Source organism: Astyanax mexicanus, chromosome 11 (assembly GCF_023375975.1).
Source record: "Astyanax mexicanus isolate ESR-SI-001 chromosome 11, AstMex3_surface, whole genome shotgun sequence".
Lineage (NCBI taxonomy): Eukaryota > Metazoa > Chordata > Actinopteri > Characiformes > Acestrorhamphidae > Astyanax > Astyanax mexicanus.
The window spans coordinates 49,767,612-49,789,256 of NC_064418.1; the positions used below are offsets into that span (position 1 = coordinate 49,767,612).

At 38.4% G+C, this 21,645-nt stretch overlaps 2 protein-coding genes across 2 annotated transcripts; both read left to right on the forward strand.

The window, feature by feature from the left end:
• Positions 1 to 2,498: 2,498 nt before the first annotated feature.
• LOC103021668 (C-X-C chemokine receptor type 1) lies at positions 2,499 to 8,197 on the forward strand. The gene is made up of 2 exons (XM_007235605.3): positions 2,499 to 2,696; positions 4,014 to 8,197. Exons 1-2 carry the CDS (start codon positions 2,690 to 2,692, stop codon positions 5,084 to 5,086), a joined length of 1,080 nt encoding a protein of 359 aa, XP_007235667.2. The 5' UTR covers positions 2,499 to 2,689; the 3' UTR covers positions 5,087 to 8,197.
• Positions 8,198 to 12,657: 4,460 nt separating this feature from the next.
• cxcr2 (chemokine (C-X-C motif) receptor 2) lies at positions 12,658 to 21,596 on the forward strand. Its single transcript, XM_022663920.2, has 3 exons — positions 12,658 to 12,808; positions 15,104 to 15,598; positions 19,283 to 21,596. The coding sequence occupies exons 1-3, from the start codon at positions 12,794 to 12,796 to the stop codon at positions 19,826 to 19,828; spliced, it is 1,056 nt and encodes a 351-aa protein (XP_022519641.2). The 5' UTR covers positions 12,658 to 12,793; the 3' UTR covers positions 19,829 to 21,596.
• Positions 21,597 to 21,645: the final 49 nt, after the last annotated feature.

A 21,645-nucleotide genomic window follows, 5' to 3' on the forward strand; every position in this document is an offset into this window, starting at 1 on the left:
GGAGGATCACTGCCAGGCAGTGGGCGCCACCTGCTGATCAGGTAAATACTGCAGGTGTATCAGGTGTGTTTTTGTACAGCTGACAGCAGTTGTTTCTGTATCAGATCTTGTTAAGTCATCATAATAAGCTGAAAATGAGCTGAAGGTTCAGAATGTGTGTGTTTGATGTAGTGTGAGCTAAATGTGTGAAGTTCTCAGGGAATTTAGGAAGCATCAGAAGACATGTGATGCCCAATTTTCTTGTTTACTCAAAATATTGTGATAAGTGGTGTTTTCCAAACTCTGTGCCTCTGCTGTGTTTTTCTGTTCTCATGCGCCCCGGGTTTACTTCATTCTTTAACCTCATGATCTAACATCACTCCTAATGTACTGAACAGATTCACACGCTCAGATACTGTTAACTGTAACTGTACCACATGTACAGTATAGTCACCAGTTGCTGACTATAATATGGAATTCAGCCCACATGTACCAACAGCCCAGTTGTAGAGTATAAAATGGGAATCAACCTGTGCTTCATGTACCAATACCCCGGGTGCTGAGTATAATATGGGTATCAACCTGTGCTACATGTACCAATACCCCGGGTGCTGAGTATAATATGGGTATCAACCTGTGCTACATGTACCAATACCCCGGGTGCTGAGTATAATATGGGTATCAACCTGTGCTACATGTACCAATACCCCGGGTGCTGAGTATAAAATGGGTATCAACCTGTGCTACATGTACCAATACCCCGGGTGCTGAGTATAATATGGGTATCAACCTGTGCTACATGTACCAATACCCCGGGTGCTGAGTATAATATGGGTATCAGCCTGTGCTACATGTACCAATACCCCGGGTGCTGAGTATAATATGGGTATCAGCCTGTGCTACATGTACCAATACCCCGGGTGCTGAGTATAATATGGGTATCAGCCTGTGCTACATGTACCAATACCCCGGGTGCTGAGTATAATATGGGTATCAACCTGTGCTACATGTACCAATACCCCGGGTGCTGAGTATAATATGGGTATCAGCCTGTGCTACATGTACCAATACCCCGGGTGCTGAGTATAATATGGGTATCAACCTGTGCTACATGTACCAATACCCCGGGTGCTGAGTATAATATGGGTATCAACCTGTGCTACATGTACCAATACCCCGGTTTCAGAGTATTTTATGGGAATCAGCTTGTGCTACATGTACCAACACCCCGGTTGCTGAGTACAATATGGAATTCAGCCTGTGCCACATGCACCAATACCCTGGTTGCTGAGTATTATATAGGAATCAGCATGTGCCATATGTACCAACACCCTGGATGACAAGTATAATATAGGAATAGGCCCACAACTCTTGTATCAAGTCTCTGGATAATGGCAATAACACTACATCCACCATGCTTCACATATAACCTTTTGAATCATTAGTAGATCTCTTTTTTCTTTACATGTTTTGTCTTTCCTTCATGTTGATTCTTTCTTCCAATTTGATTCTTGTTTAAAACTGTTAAAATACAGTGTGGTTGCTGAGTATAATATGGGTATCAGCCTTGCCACATGTACTAACAGCCCGGTTGCTGAGTATAATATAGGAATCAGCCTGTGCTACATGTAGCAACACCCTAGTTTTAGAGTATTTTATGTGAATCAGCTTGTGCCACATGTGCAAACCCCTGGTTGACAAGTATAATATAGGAATAGGCCAATACCTCTTTTATCAAGTTTCTGGAAAATGGCAATAACACTACCTCCACCATGCTTCACATATAACCTTTTGGATCATGAGCAGATCTCTTTTTTCTTTACATTTTTTGTCTTTACTTCATTTTGGTACTTTCTTCCAATTTGTTTCTTGTTTAGACTGTTAAAATACAGTGTGGTTGCTGAGTATAATATGGAATTCAGCCTGTGCCACATGTACCAACACCCCGGTTGACAAGCATTAATATAGGAATAGGCCCACATCTCTTTTATCAAGTCTCTGGATAATGGCAATAACAGTACCTCCACCAAGCTTCACATAATACTTTGGTACTTTCTTCCAATTTGAAAAAGAAAGCCAGCTTACCCTTTACTGAATGTTGACCATCAATAACATGCTGTATACAGGTTCTACAGTAATAATATGTTTATTAAACCGTAATAATGCAGTTAGACAGTAATACAGTTAGATTTATGAACCAAATTACCAAAACATATGTTGATGTGAAGGAGGTCAGTTTGTTTTGAGAACCTGAACGTGTATGTTTACATCATGGATCACATGCTCAGTGTGTGACACTGCTGGTTTTGCTTTCAGTGTTATGGTCATACCGGTCACCCCAGGTTGGACACGAGTGTCTTGTGACCGAGTGAGTGTTTAAAACTTCCCCAGAGCTTCTGATCAGCTGGGCCTCCATCTTCTGCTTTTTCTTCCTGCCTCATAAACGCAACATCCTCCTCCTCCATCACCAGAGGACCCCCCCAGCACCGCCCTGAGCCTGAGATCCACAGGGCTGGATATAACACTGTGTTTAACTCTGATTACTGATTAGTGCTCTGATCTGAGAGCAGGTGATGGGACTGATATGGACTTGGGGTGATTTGAAGTTAAGAGGATGTAGCATCACTATCCATGACTTTCTGTTTGTCTGCATATCTGCTCATCATCACTGAGATTCACTCCGGGTGAGGGGCCAGGAAGAGACGCAACAATGAGCGGTGAGAATATAATTATTTACCTAATTAATTAATTACTTAATTAGTTAGTTAATTATGCAATTGTAATTTAACAGCAGATTTTAATTGCTGTCCATTACATACATAATATTTCTTAGTTACTGTCTGAATCATTTAATCATTTAATCATATTCATGTTGAATGACCCAATAGTTAAACATTTTGACATAAGAATCTGCTTTTTACATTGTACCAAAATTCCATATTGAATAACTTGTAAAACATTAACTTTAAACATGTTCCTTCTTTTGTAAAAAGTTATTTTTTTAAAGATACACTTTTTATGATTTAATTCAATCATGAAAAAGGTAAAAGAAATATATATATATATATATATATATATATATAGTAACATAAAACAGATGTATTAAAGATTCTGCTTTATTTGTAGACAAACATTAAATGTGACCATCTCATTTACCCCTGATAAACACCTTCATGAACACCATCAATTTATCTGTTTATACAAAAATAAAAATAAAAATATTGTTATTTAGCATTTATTTACAGAAAATAAGAAATAGTCATAATAAAGAAAAAGATGCTTCAGTGCTTTCTGACCTCAAATAATACACAGAAAACAAGTTCATATTCATTTACAAACAACAATACTAATATTTAAAAGTTTAGAAATTTCGTAATATTTGGTGGAATTACCCTGATTTCTAATGACAGCTTTCATGTGTCTTGACATCATGCTCTCCTCCACCAATCTTACACACTGCTTTTAATTATCCATCTTCCTCTAGATTACATTCCAAGGGTTTTCAGTGGGGTTCAGGTCTTAAATAGAGTTGATAGAATAATAGCAGAATATCAGTCCACTTTACATAAAAGGAAAACCATTAACTTTCAATGGCAGTTGATGTAAAAAGATTTTATTTTCAAAGTCATTTAGTAGAATTTCTATTGGTGTTTCATGCCTGTATTTGTAATGCCTTTTAAATGACATGCAATTCTATTAATCAAGCAATAAAATAATTAATTATGTTTTTTTCCTAGAATTAAAATAAGCACACACCAAAAATCTTGAACAATGTATTTACTAAATGTTTTGTTCAATCTCAAGCAGCTTTAGGTAACAAATTCTCATTTTTTCAGTGTTCGGAAAAGTAGTTTTTATTATATTTATATGTTTTTAGTTACATATCTTAGTATTTTTGCAATTAGGTCAATGTACAAGACATTATGTTTAATAATAAAATGAATTTTAAAGTGATGTTGTGTGCATATTTATACTTGTAATTTAAGAATATGCCTTTATTATTTATCATTGATCGATTTCATTTTTTTCTGCAGGTTTTAACGCTTCTCTCCAGCTGGAGGACTTTGACGATTTCTACTTCAACTACACGGACATCCCCAACACCACATTCGTTATCGACCAGAGCACCGTCGCCTGCCAACCCGTCGCCATATCCGACGCCATTAACGCCGCAGTGTGTGTGTTCTACACCATCGTCTTCCTGCTGGCTATTCCTGGAAACCTGGTGGTTGGGTTTGTGATCGGGAGGAACCGGCAGTCCCTGACCCCGTCCGAGGTTTACCTGTTCCACCTGATGGTCGCGGACACTCTGCTGGCTCTGGTGCTGCCGTTCTACGCCACGTCGTTGGTGCGTGGGTGGCTGTTCGGTGACTGGGTTTGCAAGCTGGTCAGTCTGGTGAAGGAAGCCAACTTCTACACCAGCATACTGTTCTTGGCGTGCATTAGCATGGACCGCTACATGGTGATCGTGCGAGCGATGGAGGCCCGGAGAGCTCAGCGGCGGCTGTGCAGTTGGGTCGTATGTGGGTCGGTTTGGGTTTTGGGTCTCCTGCTGTCTCTACCTGCACTCTATAACGAAGTGTTCTCTCTGAAAGTCTCAGATCCGCAGATCTGCGCCGAACGCTTTGCGACGGACAGCGCGGACGAATGGCGGCTTGCCACTCGCATCATGCGGCACGTCCTCGGCTTCCTGCTGCCGCTAGCCTTCATGCTAACCTGCTACAGCGTCACCGTAGCCAGGCTGCTGCGTACCCGAGTCTTCCGTCGCCAGAAGGCCATGAGGCTCATCGTGGCGGTGGTGGCCGCCTTCCTCTTCTTCTGGACGCCGTTCCACCTGGCCACCATAGCCGACACTCTACTGAGAGCCAAACTGGTGGAGAACACCTGCTATAAGCGCAACGTGGTGGACGTGACCATGTTCGCCACGCAGAGCCTGGGGCTCCTGCACTGCTGCGTTAACCCCGTGCTCTACGCCTTTGTGGGAGAGAAGTTCAGGACGAGGTTCAGTCAGATGCTATATAAAAGTGGACTTCGGGACAGGAGCTCTGTTTTAAAGTCGCCTCGCTCCACATCACAGACCTTAGAACCCATGTCCAACTTATTTTGAGCATAAAGAACAATACTGTACGTCACATCTACGTAGACGTGGACTTTTGGATATTTAGATATTTTTATATATAGAGATAAGAACCAGTCAAACATGTGGAGAGACCTTCTCATTTTTATAAATTTACATTTTTATATTTTTCCAACATAGTAAATTAATAGTAAAGTGATCTATCAGACTATTAAAAAAGGAACACATAATGAATCATGTAGTAACCTAAAAACAGTGTTAAACAAACCAAACTTTTCTGATGTTTCTGAGGCTGGTTACTCTGATGAACTTATACTGTGCAACAGAGAGAACTCTTGCTCTTCATTTCCTCGGCCGGTCCTGATGAGTTTTTGATGGTTTCAAAGCTCTTGAGATGTTTCAGATTGATATTTAATTAATAAAATAAAAAAATGAAAATCATAATATGAAAAAACATTAACAGACCACTTCAAAATGATCAGTTTCTCTGATTTTGCTATTTATAGGTTTATGTTTGAGTAAAATGAACATTGTTGTTTTATTCTATAAACTACAGACAACATTTCTCCCAAATTCCAAATAAAAATATTCTCATTTAGAGCATTTATTTACAGAAAATGAGAAATGACTGAAATAACAAAAAAGATGCAGAACTTTCAGACCTCAAATAATGCAAAGAAAACAAGTTCATATTCATAAAGTTTTAAGAGTTCAGAAATAATCAATATTTGGTAGAATAACCCTGGTTTTAATTCAGTTTTCATGCATCTTCAAGCATTCATGCATGTTCTCCTCCACCAGTCTTACACACTGCTTTTGGATAACTTTATGCTGCTTTACTCCTGGTGCAAAAATTCAAGCAGTTCAGTTTGGTGGTTTGATGGTTTGTGATCATCCATCTTCCTCTTGATTATATTCCAGAGGTTTATTCTTTGGAGAAATGTTGTTAGTAGTTTATAGAATAAAATAAAAATATGTATTTTATATAAAAATATACCTATAATTAGTAAAATCAGAGAAACTGATCATTTATTCATTTATTCTTAATGTATTTTTTTTGGAACTGTATTACTCAGCTCTATATAGTATATAATATGGTCAATTGTCTATTTAGTGTACAATTGTGTTTGACAGTAACACCTATTTTCAACTCATGAAGAAGCTCATAATTGTCTCAAATGAAATCAAATTATTTTATTTTATTGTTACATCACATTAACACACGTGCCTTGTCCTTTAGAATAGCAAAAACACAATAAATACAAATAAAAACATAGAAAATGTAGAATTTCACACATAACACACATTATCATAACACTATACACACATTATTATTGCACTGTTGAAGAAAAAAATAATATAATGTAGACACTATGAATATACAGATTGCAAAAACTCCAAAAGATAATAAAGCTCAATGCTGCCCTCCAGTGTTTTACCCACTATGCCTTTTTTCAGCCAGAAGTAATTCTCAGGAATTCAGTGGAAAGGTACTTTATTTCAGTAATTCAGTCCAAATTTAAAACTCATATTATATAGATGTATTAAACACAGAGTGATCTATTTTAAGTGTTTATAAAAATGCTATTTTTAAGAATGTTATATTTGTACAGTATTAATCTACAGAAAAAAACATTGTGAGAATGTGTCCAAACATGTGATATAATATAAAATGATGTTTGTTTAATTGTTTAAATGTTTAACTCTAGGCTTAAACATTTAAAAACAGATTGTTTACACTCAGGTTCTTTAGAACTGTAGTTCCTTCTGACCACTGAAAGCTTTTTTAAGGAAGTAATTATTTTTATTTTATTATTTATTTTATTCCAGATGCCTCTGTTTTTAGGAAGTAAAACCCACTAACATAAATGTATGAAATGTTTTTATTCTGCTAGTCTTGGTATAGTTAAAATTAAAATACCTATTCTTATCACCCTGCGCAAGACGCGTCACAATGCTCATTGCTATCTTACACACCACCAACAGCCATGTCTATTTTTTTTTACTCCTTCCACCTGCATCGCTTTTGAATATATCTACACTGATGGGCGTGGTGTTTCTGGAAACAATGATTCTGGAAATTCAAGCACATTTCTGGAGTTTTGCTTGTTTATCTTGGTAACAGAAAACACAGGAGCTTCACTGACTGATTAAAACCCTGACAACAGTCAACAGAGCCAGAGCGTGATATACACTCATTATGCATGCTCCTTAGGAAAAGCCTTCAACAGTGCACCGTTCAGCACGATTTAAGGCATGTCAGTGTGTCTTTGCTATCGTAACGACGGGAAAAGTATGCCTTGAATGGCTTGAAACACACAAATGGCATGCACGAATTCTCTTAATTAATCATTTTAATCAATATAAAGGCATATCTAGCAGTATCTAACACTTTTATATCCCCTCATAGCATAAAGACCCAGTGTTTCTATTTAGACCACATAATATATATGAGACATATTGAAACTGCACTCGCAGCATCCTGTTGTGTGTCTTTTTTTGCCAGTGAGTGTATTAATAAAGGAAAAATGAGAAAGCAGCTGTGTACGGGTGAAGAGTTGCATCAGTTCCAGTCACTTTTCATGAGTCATGGCAACAAAACACATCTACTTCTCCAATCTTAAAGGGTAAAAGAACAGCACATGCAGAGGAAGCCTGCCTGAACATCGCTGTGTCAAACAAAGGGCGTTCAGTAAAAATCAACACAAGTTTTTTGTGTTGTTTTTTTGTTAAGAAAGTAATGGAATGTGCGCTCTACAAATGAGGCACAATAAACAGGCCAGCCAATCAGAACAGAGCTTATTTACAGTAGATTGGCCCTATTTTAGTGATCGATAGGCGATCTATCAATCGTGCACCGTGCAGCTTGATTTAGGGCGTGTCAGTGTGTCTTTGCTATCGTAACGACGGGAAAAGTACACCTTGCACGGCTCAAAAAACGCACGAAAGGCATGTACTAATTCTGTTCATTAATTATGGGTTAACTTGTAATAAACAAATTAGAGCGTCACTTGCTCATCATTCCCTTTAAGAGCCAGATGAGCTCTGACTTTGGCACATTGTTATTTTAATGATGCAGCTACCTGGACGTGTCCAACACTTTTTTGTTGGTTGGGGTATAAGATACAGTGCTGATAAGACTACACTGTAAAAAAAAATGCTGTGAAATCCACAGTAAAATACTCTGTTTGTCAGGCCCGTCCAGCCAAGCCAAGCACTCTATGCCCAAATAAGGACATTCCCCTAATTAGAGCACGCACACACACACACTCTGAGAAGCACTCCATGCCCAAATAAGGACTTCCTCTAATCAGGGCACACACGCAGCCATCCAGCCCTGATTAGAGATCAGAGTTGGGCAGAGTTGCTTAAAAGCACGCGGTTTCTCTCTGCTGTTGCAGAGTATTGGTCGCTCACATGGTCTGTGTTTCCTTGTGGTTCCAGCCTATTTGCTACTCTACAAAGCGTTCTTATTCCCAAGCCTGTCCTCCCTGGTTCCTGGTGTTTCCCTGGACTCCTCCCTGCCTAAGTATCCCTGTTTAATTTGGTTTTGTTTGTTTGCCCAGTTTACTTTTTAGTCTAGCCGTTTTCCTAAGCTCTGCTTAGCAGTTTTCTGTTTGCCATTTTTTAGTCTAGTGCTCCCTTTGTTTTTCCCCATTCCCTGTACTACTTCCTGGTTTCCTAGTTTCATTTATTCCTTGTTTTCTTTAGTCCCTGTTTCTTTTGGCCCAGTCCAGTTTACTTCGCCAATTTTTAGGGTTCAAGCACCGAAGGTGTGTAGAACCCTATTGTTTTTGCTAAGATTTTTCTTCTTCTTCTTCTTATTATTATTATTCTTTTTCTCCTGAAAAAACAGTTGTGCAGCCTAAACCGTAAGTCATAGAGAAATGAAACTTGGTAGGTAGATGTAGGATCAGTGCATCTCGGTGGACAACAAAAATGGCACCGATTGGTCAAGTGGTGGCGCTATAAACAAGGAAATTCATTTTTCACAATTTTCTCAATAACTCAAAAACCATAAGACCTACCTTGGGTCAATACCAACAACTTTCCAATTTGGACCATGCACTTCCGTCTAAATAGATTTTTTGCTAATTTGCATAATATGCAAAACCTACTTTTGCAAACTAGTCCTAGGAATTTTGACCAATCCTGGCATGTTTGGTATCAAAACACTCGTGAGAGCATGCGCTTCAATAGTCATTAAGAAAAAGTTGAAATATGTAAACAATATGGCCGCCATATGCAAATTAGTCCTTCCGGATATATGCCCCATTCACTTCAAGAGGTAAATTTGGAGCACTGTTTCTCAGCAACCGTGTAACCTAGCAAGTTGAAACTTTGCATGCAGAATCTATCATACAGCCTCTAAAGGATGTTCAAAGGGCAACTTAATCAATCCACATGGCTGAACACCATCAGCCAATCAGCATTCAGCAGACATTTTGGCAGGCTGAATGTTGCCCAATCTGGATGATATTTGGCAGTTATGTTCAGGTGGAGACACTGTAGTGACCTGCAAAGTGCTGAAACAATCCGCCCACTGGGGGGCGCTGTTCCAAAAAAACGAGTATATGTCAATCATGCTGTACTATTTTGACATCTAATTGTTTTTGCCATATTTAGTACAGTGGCTCTGACAAATTTCTCAATACAACTATGTTTAAAAAGTGCTTTGTTCATTCATAATTGCTAATTGTTTGAAAATAGCTATATTGAAACTACTCTCTGGATATTTGGCCTATCACCTCCATTTCAGTCTTGCTGCACACTGTAGAGTCTCTAGGTAAATGTTCATTAAAAACATTTGTGAAAATTTCACATACAATACTCTCCAGGCATCAAGCAATCTGTGCATCCTTGGAATTTCTAACCTAAATTGCTGTAACTCTGCAGTATTTGCTGTAATCTCACAATGTTAAAGACCTCTGTACAATATCACTCTGATGAAGCGCCATTTAATACAGAACTAGATTAAGAATAACTTGACATTACATGTCATATCAGAACATTCACTCCTTTGTGCCTCTTCTCAACATTAATAACAGGTGAAAGACTTTTGATCATTTCTAAATGTGACAGAATGTCTCCAATTGTGTTAGACCTTCTTACACATCACCATCCTATGCTCTAGTAGGCACCATTGTGCTAGTTGGTGCTTGATGAAGCGCCATTTAATTCAGAACTAGATTTATAATAACTTCGTAATTACATGTCATATCAGAACATTCACTCCTTTGTGTTAATTTAAACTTGTTTGGTCAAACATTTCAGCTTGTTCTGCAAAGGTTCAAAGGTCAATCTGAATACCACTTTGTGAACATTCTGGTTGAAGCCACCTGATCAATACCAATAACATGTAGACACCTTTTGACTAGTTCTAACTCACTTAATGAATATCCTACAAAGTTCACTAGATTTACATGTGAATTTAAGCACTGATCAGGTTGAAAGGCCTCTGCTCAACATTAATAACAGGTGAAAAACTTGATAATTTCTAAATGTGACAGGGCATCTCCAATCATATTAGACCTTCTTACACATCACCATTCAATGCTCCATTAAGTTGGTGCTTGAACCCGATGATTGCCGCTTGCGGCTATATTTATATTTGTTTCTTATTGTGCCCAACGTTAGTGTGTTGCACTCACCCCTTGATTATTGTTTATTTTGTAGTTTTGTTGTTAATATTTAATAAATTCTACTGCTTCATTTTTACATCCCAGCAGTGTCTCTTATTTCCTTTCTGCCTGTTTAGTCAGGCGTGACACTGTTCCTGCACAATTAACTACTGTAAATACTTTTACAGTGTTATACTCTCAATGTGGCCAAAACCACAGTAATTAACTTGAAAATGTAAAAAATTACAGTAATACACTGTGTAATACAATCTAATTATATTTTTTCTTTCACAAAAAGTATTGAAATCAGAATAAGACTGCTAGATGAAAAAGCAAGTTGCAAAAATATATATATATTAAGAGAATTAGAGGCAGTTAGGAGAAAATTCAGCCTGTCATTAAGGAAGAATTAGAGGCAGTTTATAGGGGAATATTAGAGGTAGCTATATGAAGAGAGAATTAGAGGCTGTCATTAGGGGAGAAATAGAGGCAGTTATTAAGGAGAGAAATATCAGAAATAGAGGCAGTTATTAGAAAGAAATAGGAGCAATAGAGGTAGTTATTAAGGAAGAAGTAGAGGCAGTTTATATGGTAGAATTTAAGGCAGTTAGGGGAGAAATAGAGGCAGTTGTAAAAGGAGAAATAGACACAGTTGTTAAGAAGAGAAATAGGACAAAAATAGTCAGTTGCTAAGAGAGAAATAGAGGCAGTTTATAGGGGAATATTAGAGGTAGCTATATGAAGAGAGAAATAGAGGCAGTTATTAAGGAAGAATTAGAGGCAGTTTATAGGGGAATATTAGAGGTAGCTATATGAAGAGAGAAATAGAGGCAGTTATTAAGGAAGAATTAGAGGCAGTTTATAGGGGAATATTAGAGGTAGCTATATGAAGAGAGAAATAGAGGCAGTTATTAAGGAAGAAATAGGAGAAATATATGCAGTTAATAAGGAAGAATAAGAGGCAGTTTATATGGGAGAATTAGAGGTAGCTATATGAAGAGAGAATTAGAGGCATTTAAGGGAGAAATAGAGGCAGTCGATAAATGAATTAGACATAGTTGTTGAGGAGAGAAATAGGAGAAATAGAGGCAATTAATAAGGAAGAATAGGAGCAATAGAGGCAGTTATTAAGGAAGAATTAGTGGCAGTTTATAGGGGAGAATTAGAGGTAGTTAGGCGGGAAATAGAGGCAGTTGTTAAGGAGAGAAATAGGACAAATAAAGGCAGTTGCTAAAGTAGAAATAGAGGCAGTTATTAGGGAAGAATTAGAGGCAGTTTATAGGTGAGAATTAGAGGTAGCTACTAAGAGGCAGTTATTAAGAAGAAATAGGAGAAATAGAGGCAGTTATTAGGGAAGAATTACAGGCAGTTTATAGGGGGAGATAATAGGGGCAGTTTATAGGGGAGAATTAGAGGTAGCTATATGAAGAGAGAATTAGAGGTAGTTGGGGGAATAATAGAGGCAGATGTTAAAGGAGAAATAGACACAGTTGTTAAGGAGAGAGAAAAAAAATGCGGCAGTTATTAAGAAGAGATATAGGAGAAGTAGAGGCAGTTATTAAAGAGATATATAGGAGAAATAGAGGCATTTGTTAGGGGAGAATTACAAGCTGTTTTAAGAGAAGATTAGAGGCTGTTTGATGATTATATTGAAATAAATCATGATTATTTAGTATATAAAACTAAATAAATGATACGGTTGATTTCTGTACGGCCTCCTGCAGCACATTTACCCGCAGCTCAGCTGCAGCTGGACCTGTGTTTGAATACACTGCCCAGTATTAGTTACCAGCAGATGTGAGAAAAGAAGATTTTCTCACATTAAAAACAAGAAAGAGCAAAGTTTCATCATGAACCACAAGCTGCCTTCACCTTTTTTCTCTGTTGTGAAACTTCAAGATTGTATCTCTGTGGGGGCATGTGTGCGCGTGTGTGTGTGCGCGTGTGTGTGCGTGTGTGCGACTCCACGTCGAGCAGTCTTCACAGCTTGTGGTAGACAGACAGGAAGAATATGACAATGGTCATCGACTTTCTTGTCTGAAGTCTATGTGTTTTTATTCCACGCTGTTCTCCGCCGAGCATCAGCAGCCGTCCTGCAACTCCAGCCTCTAATAAGATGACCCTGAGAGAGGTAGGAGCGCTGGAAAACTCTAAAACTGATTTTAAAACCAGGATTTATCAATTTATCCCTATAATTCTTGGTTTTAATATTTGCTTTAAATTGTCATGCAGAAACTACAGTGAATTTGGTAACCGTTTGGCTTAGCATATTGTGCGGAACACCCCAGGGCTCTATTTTAGGTCCCATGAAACTGTTGTAACTACTTATGTATACATACAGCTCTGGAGCAAAAAAATAAGAAACCACTTTAAAAAGATGAGTTTCTTTGATTTTACCAAATTGAAAACCTCTGCTTGAATTTCTGCACCAGGAGTAAAGCAGCATAAAGTTATCCAAAAGCAGTGTGTAAGACTGGTGGAGGAGAACATGATGCCAAGATGCATGAAAAAAAACTGTGATTAAAAACCAGGGTTATTCCACCAAATATTGATTATTTCTGAACTCTTAAAACGTTCATTTAAATAAAAAATAGCTAAACCAGAGAAACAGATTCAGAAATTGTAGAGAAGTGGTCTCTTAATTGTTTTTTACAGAGCTGTATATGTAGTTATAAGGGAGGACAGTTAAAGTCATGATTTATTATAGAAAAGATTATAGATTGTATTTATTTCAAATAAGGCTGGAATGAACGTTATTATGACTGTTATAATGCAAACCTGTTGCACAACTTTGTGTTTAACAGCTGGATTCATTTTCAAACCATTGCTAAAAATTCTTAAAGGTAAAAATAGACAAAAATAGAAATAGCTGCATGTTTTTCAGTGGACAGATTTCTTGCTGACATATTAGCAAAAAATCTACATGTGTTTTTTTATCTGCATAAAATCTGCAGTCTATTCTTTCTTTCATACAAGTTTTTTCCACTGTGTAAAACACTGGATTCATGCTTTTATTCTGTGGAAAATTTTAACTTGCTGTCTGAACCTCATAAATAGAGAAGAAAACAAGTTTTCTGTTTCAGTTTCCTCTACGTCTAGATAACACTCAGATCTCTGCTTCATTATCGTTTGTTTCGGTTGTGATATCACAAAAACAATGCATGCAAAATAAAAAACATTTTGGAAATTTGAAGCCGATTGTGACAGTATTGGTGGTGTTGGGTCAGAACCTTGTATTTCCAAAAACTGCACCCTTACAAGACAACGATAAACTTTCTTAACTTTCAATGAAGTTTAGTTCAAGCATATTTTATTCCAAGACATTTTGGAGCATTACTATTGATCTATTCATCATGGAAAACTACTACCTGGTGACGCATTAGTGTTTTGTGGACGTGTAATAATTTTGTGTGAGCGGTGAGTACTGTTTCCTACAGCTTTAAAAGACTCTTGGAAACTGGAGAAAAAAAACTGCTACAGGAAGTCGTCTGGCTGACCCACATGGAAACAGCAGCTTTAGCCTTTAGCTCTTTAGATTAACACGATTAAGGACTGAGTCTCAGTTTCAGCAGAGAAAATAATTAGAATTAGATTTAATCTGACAGGAGAAGAAGAAATGCAGTAATAAAGATATTAATAAGATGAAATAATAAAATAATAAAGCAGATTGTCTGAATCATATAACACTGCATCTACTAGAGAACTAAAGAATAAAGATGTTCTAAAACTTTATGTTTTTCGCATTAATGCATATCTAAACCTTTACACGTTAAGATTTAACCCATTTAACACATTAATTAATCACTTTATATATTTGACTCAAATATCCTGCTGCAATTCATTCTTTTAACTGAGCCTGTTGAGGTGTTTTTGCGATAGATTTTAGCGATATTTAGCGATTTAAACTCGATTTAAACATCGCTACTGTTCAGAAGTTCAGAAGGTAGATTACTAATTACTAATTACTATTTCCTTATATAGAAATGTAAATTATATGTGGATACTCTCCGTGCCCCTCCCCCTTTTTTGCTAAGCACTCTTACGCCCTCTTGTGGTGAGACTGAGTGTCTTATTAAAATAAAAATAATAATAATAATAATAATAATAATAATAATAATTTTATTTCATAGGCACCTTTCTGTCACTCAGGGTCACTGTACAAAGAGTGGACAAAACATAAAGAAAAGTAACTAAAATACACACAAAAAAAAGTAAATAAAGATTTTAAACTAGTTTTAAAAAAAGACAATGCAATTGAGTCAGCTGGAAAAGGCATTTCTGTAGATATTTACGTATCTGCCGGAGACACAAGTGCACAGCATATGCACTTTATAATTGTATGATTTATATGAACAATGTTAAAATGAAATGTGGTAAATAATATTTAAAAATAAAAATATAAAGCATCTTTTTTAATCTTTTCTAGTCCACTATCTCCAGCATGACTGAGGAATTCACTACTGATTACACGGAATATAACCTCGTGATGCCGTGTTCAGAGACGCTGGAATCTGTGGACAGCACCGCCGTGGCGATCAGCTACACCGTCGTGTTCCTCCTCAGCCTGGTGGGCAACAGCGTGGTGATCTACGTGATATACATGATGCAAAGCCGCAGGACGTCTACGGACGTCTACCTGATGAACCTGGCCCTGGCCGACCTCCTCTTCTCCCTCACGCTGCCCTTCGAAGCCGCCTGCATCTACGCCTCCAGCTGGATCTTCGGCACCGTCCTCTGCAAGATGCTCTCAGGACTGCAGGAGGCCACGTTCTACGGCTGCGTCTTCCTGCTGGCCTGCATCAGCATCGACCGCTACATGGCCATCGTCAGGGCCACGCAGTTCATCTCCAAACAGCACTGCCTGGTGCGGACTGTGTGCGGACTGGTGTGGCTGGGAGCCACCACGCTGTCCCTGCCTGTGGTACGTAATTGTTTTATAAGGTAGATTCATGATGCCTTTAAAATTCACAAACTTCCAATAATCGTACAGCTCCTGAAGTTGTAATGTGGAGATGACCCCATACTTTTTAATACTTTTCAATATCGTGTATCTGCAAAGGGGAACCGACTACACATTAATGCCTATGGCTTTAGAATGGGGCGTTATAAAACCTCCTTTAGATGTGATATGTAGGTATTCCAGTACTTTTGTCCTTACATATTATGGCGTATATGTTTAGAAGGAAACATCATAAAAGCTATTGTAGGTGTAATGTGCAGGTGTCCCAATACTTTTGTCAATATATTATATTGTAGCTTTAAAGGGGGACCGACTACACATTAATGTCTATGGACTTAAAATGGGACGTCATAAAATCTCCTTTAGATGTGACTTGTAGGTATCCTGATATTTTTGTCCATATATTCTATATTATAAAAGTATTCCGATACTTTTTAAAATATATTGTAGCTTCAATTGGGGACCGACTATACATTAATGCCTATAGGTTTAGAATTGGACATAATAAAATCTCCTTTAGATGTGATGTGTAGGTGTCTCGATACTTTTGTCCATATATTCTAGCTTCAAAGGGGGACCAACTACATCTTAATGCCTATGGGTTTAGAATGGGATGGCATTAAAGCTCCTATAGATGTAATATGAAGGTGTCTCAGTACTTTTGTCCATCCATATTAATGTATATATGTTTAGAATGAAACATCATAAAAGCTCTTGTAGTTGTAATGTGTAGGTGTCCCAATACTTCTGTCCCTATACTTTGAACCAAATATTGTAGCAGCAAAGTATATTAATATAAAACCTTGTGTTTTCTGTGTATTAATGAATACATTTTCCTGATTGAGTTAGTGCAGATATATACATTTTATTGCATTTAGTCTTAGCATTACAAACTATATGTTTTCTTTCTACTCCACCCTGACTGTTTTTAGCTGTTTTTTCTCATCTTCTTTTTGAAAACTCATAAAATTATTAGAATTATTAGAATAATAGTGTGACTGGAATGAAGCCTTCATAACTGGCATGAATAAAGGGCAAAATGAATTTTAAATGAAAATTGCACCACAAGTTTAGGGAAAGTGCAGGTTCTCCTGTGCTATATTTGTACCTTACTATTTTGTATTTTACTGATTAATAGAAAACAGTTAAACCATAAGTGTTGGGAAAGTACAGGGTAAGTTTCAGAAAGTTACCTAGGTGTTACACTCTTGTTCTCTGGTTGTATTTTATTTATACGTACAGTTAAATACCTGTAAAACCCAGTAAGTATTCAGAATGTACTGGTTCATCCAGAGAAGTTACATCGTAAGTAAAGGGAACTTACCCTCTAAAACACAGGTTGTATTATAAAGCGTTACCAAATCTCCTGTATTTGTAATGTGTGGCTGTCCAAATACATTTGTCCATATATTCTAACTTCAAAGCTTCAAAAACTGTGATGTGATGTGTTGGTACCCAATACTTTTTTTCTATCTATATTAATTACTATAGGTTTAGAATGGGACGTGATAAAATGTTGTGTGGATGTGCCCCAATATGTTGTACATCCATGTTAATTTATATTATATTACATTACATTACATTACATTTGGCAGACGCTTTTGTCCAAAGCGACTTACAATAGTCAAGTACAATGTAAAAAAAAGTTTAAAGGTAAAACATCTTTGGATAGGGATAAAAGGAGGTCAAAGGGGAATAATAGGATAGAGGAGTGAAGGAGGGGAAGAAGGAAATGGGGTTAGAAGAAGTTAGTGTGTTAGAGGTGTTAGGAGAGTAAGTGCTCTTTGAAGTGCTCTGTCTTCAGGAGTTTATTAAAGATAGTGAGAGATTCTCCTGATCTGGTAGTAGAAGGTAGTTAGTTAGAGGTGTTAGGAGAGTAAGTGCTCTTTGAAGAGCTCTGTCTTCAGGAGTTTATTAAAGATAGCGAGAGATTCTCCTGATCTGGTAGTAGAAGGTAGTTAGTTAGAGGTGTTAGGAGAGTAAGTGCTCTTTGAAGAGCTCTGTCTTCAGGAGTTTATTAAAGATAGTGAGAGATTCTCCTGATCTGGTAGTGGAAGGTAGTTTGTTCCACCATTGGGGAACTCTGTATGAGAACAGTCTGGATTGCTTTGTGTGAGTGTTTGGTAAAGCGAGGCGACGTTCACTGGAGGAGCGCAGCGGCCGGGAGGTAGCGTAAGCCTTCAGGAGCGAGTGCAGGTAGGAAGGAGCTGTTCTGTCATCACCTTGTAGGCGATTGTAAGAACTTTGAATTTGATGCGAGCATCAACTGGTAGCCAGTGGAGCTCAATGAGCAGCGGGGTGACATGTGCCCATTTTGGCTGGTTGAAGACCAGACGTGCTGCTGCATTCTGGATCATCTGGAGTGGTTTTACTACACAGGCCGGGAGGCCAGTTAGCAGGGCATTGCAGTAGTCGAGGCGTGAGATGACGACCGCTTGCACCAGGAGTTGGGTGGCCTGTTGCGTCAAGAACGGTCTAATTTTTCGGATGTTATAGAGCGCAAAGTGGCAGGACCGAGCAACTGAGGCCACATGGTGCGTGAAGGAGAGTTGGTCATCAACCAGAACACCCAGGTTCCTAGCAACCTTTGTCGGTGAGAGAGAGAGAGAGTCGATGCTTATAGAGAAGTTGTGTTGAAAAGATGGTTTTGCTGGTATGACCAGAAGTTCAGTCTTTGAGAGATTTAATTGAAGGTGATGCTCCTTCATCCATGAGGATATGTCAGAGAGACACTGCGATATCCGTGCAGAGATTGAGTGATCTTCAGGTGAGAACGACAGGTATAGCTGGGTGTCATCCGCAAAGCAATGGTAGGAAAATCCGTGTGAGCGGACAACCTGACCAAGAGAGGTGGTGTATATGGAGAAGAGAAGGGGTCCCAGTACCGAACCTTGGGGAACCCCAGTGGATAAGGAGCGGGCTGAGGACAGCTGTCCTTGCCACGACACCTTGAACGAGCGCCCAGGCACCTTGAACGACCAGTTAGAATTAAACGTCATTAAAGCTCCTGTAGTAATGTGTAATGTGCAGATGTCAAAATACATTTGCCCTTACAGTGTAACTGCAAAGAGGGAGCAACTACACACTAATGTTTATAGGTTTAGAATGGGACGATGCTCTTTGTGATGCACTGTATTACTGAATCACACCTGTATCACACCTGATTGGTCTAATTTGATTGTATGCATCACATCAACATCAAAGTATAACTCTAGTTAGCTAACTCTCCTTCTGTCCCTCTTTTTCCGCCCTCCTCCAGCTGTTGTTAGTAGGCGGTCCGTCACAATTCCTGGAGATATCATCCAATAGCATTCGCTGAGGGAGGCGAACCTAGCTCCGCCCCCAAACTTTAAATAACACCCCTTTCAAAACGTGAGCGGAAAAAACTCACTTGGGTGAAAAAAGCAGAGAATTCTGGAGGAAAAAAACACCCAAGAGGAGAAAAATAATGCTTGAGAGGGATATTCAGTTCAGCTCGCACACGATTCCCTTTTATTTTTTGCTCGCTAGTTTCACATTTGTGCTCACGAGAAGTTAATTAACACACACAAAATGTTAAAACACGCTGGTTAATTTTTTTCACCTGTTGTTTTTACGCCCCCAACTTTTTGACATTGATGTGACGCCGTATGGTTGTTCTTCCAGGTGGTGCAGCGCGAGGCTCTTCAGGAATCTAATGGGTACAGGTGTTACGAGAACCTGACAGCGGACAACATAGACAAGTGGCGCGTGGGCATGCGGATCCTCCGCCACACGGTGGGCTTCTTCCTGCCGCTGGCCATCATGGTGTTCTGCTACGGCTGGACGATGGGGACCCTCTTCCGCTCACGCAACAGCCAGAAGCACAAGGCCATGAGGGTCATCCTGTGCGTGGTCCTGGCCTTCGTGGTCTGCTGGCTCCCCAACAACATCACGGAACTCATCAACACGCTGATCGAGGGGGACATTATCGATGATACGTGCGAGCTCCGGAACAAAGTGGGCGCGGCCATGTACGTCACTCAGGCTCTGGCCTTCATTCACTGCGCCATTAACCCCTTACTCTACGCCTTCATCGGCAAGAAGTTCAGGAACCAGCTCTGCATGATCTTCTTCAAGAAGGGTCTGATTGGGAGGGAGGTTCTGTCTCGGTACAGAATCGGATCCCTCTACAGCTCGGGAAGCTCCAGGCATACGTCCGTCACTCTGTAGGACGTCAGGATTGGAAAAGAGGAAAAGATCTTGTGTTATTAGTCATTTTTTACACTCATCATCAAACATATAGCTGCATCCAGAAGAAAGGAAGTGTGGGATTATAATGCTATAATGCTATAATGCTATTTGGAAGAAATAGGAATAGTTAGTAGGAACAATAAATAAGTATAAATGTAGATTAGATATTTATGGGTAATATTTAGTGAGCTGCACACACAGAAGTAACTTGTAACTTGTGCGTAATGCATGTGTAAATTACTTAGAGCTTAGATCGGGCCCAAAAAATCCAGCCAATCCAGCCCGAATCAGCCCAAATCTGTGCATGTTCTGCCACTATGAGCCCGAGGCCAATTTAAAGCCCAATTTAAACATTTTTTTAGCAAGTTGAGCATTAAATCTGAGCTTTTTAAAAACATTTTTGGGCTGTTTGAATGAGCCAAATCTGTTCACAATGATGTTATTTTACATTGCAACACTGAAGAAGCATAGACCTGTTATTTAAGGCCCAGAGCTGCATTATTTTAACATTCTAACTTGTGCAACTTTGATTTATGTTACTTTGCTATATTGTGATTATAATGCCTATTCACAAGATAACACCTCACAACTTATGCAGGCACGAGCATTCCTAAGACGCTTTGTTATCGCCTTACACCCTGCTGTCCCATGACTTTTATAAACTTTTTCATTGCTATATTTTCTTTAATTTTACCAAATTGAAAACCTTTGGAATATAATCAAGAGGAAGATGGATGATCACAAACCATCAAACCACCAAACTGAACTGCTTGGATTTTTGCCCCAGGAGTAAAGCAGCATAAAGTTATCCAAAAGCAGTGTGTAAGACTGGTGGAGGAGGAGAACATGATGCCAAGATGCATGAAAAAAAACTGTGATTAAAAACCAGCAGGGTTATTCCACCAAATATTGATTATTTCTGAAAACTTTCTCTTAAAACTTTATGAATATGAACTTGTTTTTCTCATTTCTCAGTTTTCCTGTTAACAAATGCTATAAATAACAATATTTTGATATTTTGATTTGGAATTTGGGAGAAATGTTGTCTGTAGTTTATAGAATAAAACAACAATGTTCATTTTACTCAAACATAAACCTATAAATAGCAAAATCAGAGAAACTGATTTAGAAACCGAAGTGCTCTCTTAATTTTTTCCAGAGCTGTATGTATATTAATGTGTATGTTAATCTCTTTGTGAATACACCTTCTAATGAATGCATTTGCCTGCTTTAATCTGAGCCCATTGCTCAGGTTACACAGGTGTGCAAATTCTCACACTCGCACACACTTTACACGTTTATCGTACGCTTATACGCTGCTTTTCATTAAACAGAATCTCTTATCTTGTTAAACAGAAACAGACAGAGTGAGCGAGAGAGTTTCAGAAATCTTTATCTAGAAATGATCTGTCAAAAACAACCTTATCTTGCTTTGAGGTTAGAGCCTACAGTTCTGATTGAACTGATAGAACATGCACCTTATGCACTAAGCGATACACACACACACACACACACACACACACACACACACACACACACACACACACTATAATACACCTAAGCTTTGCTTGTTATACTTTTTTTAAGTATATTTTGCTTATTTTTCTTGTTTCATGTAAAAGCTGTTGCTGTTGAGACATGAGTGTATGATTCAGCATGACGGGTGCAGAACAGCTGCTTAGGAGAAGTTCATATTTCATAATATCAGTGCTTCTGTATTATAATAAACATAAATACCATTTAAAAACCTGTAAATGTTGTTATACTTTTATACAGTGCAAGTATGTCGTTTGCTG

Coding starts and splice junctions, on each gene's coding strand:
- cxcr2 (XM_022663920.2), top strand. Junction 15,599..19,282: donor CCACGCTGTCCCTGCCTGTG/GTACGTAATTGT, acceptor TTGTTCTTCCAG/GTGGTGCAGCGCGAGGCTCT.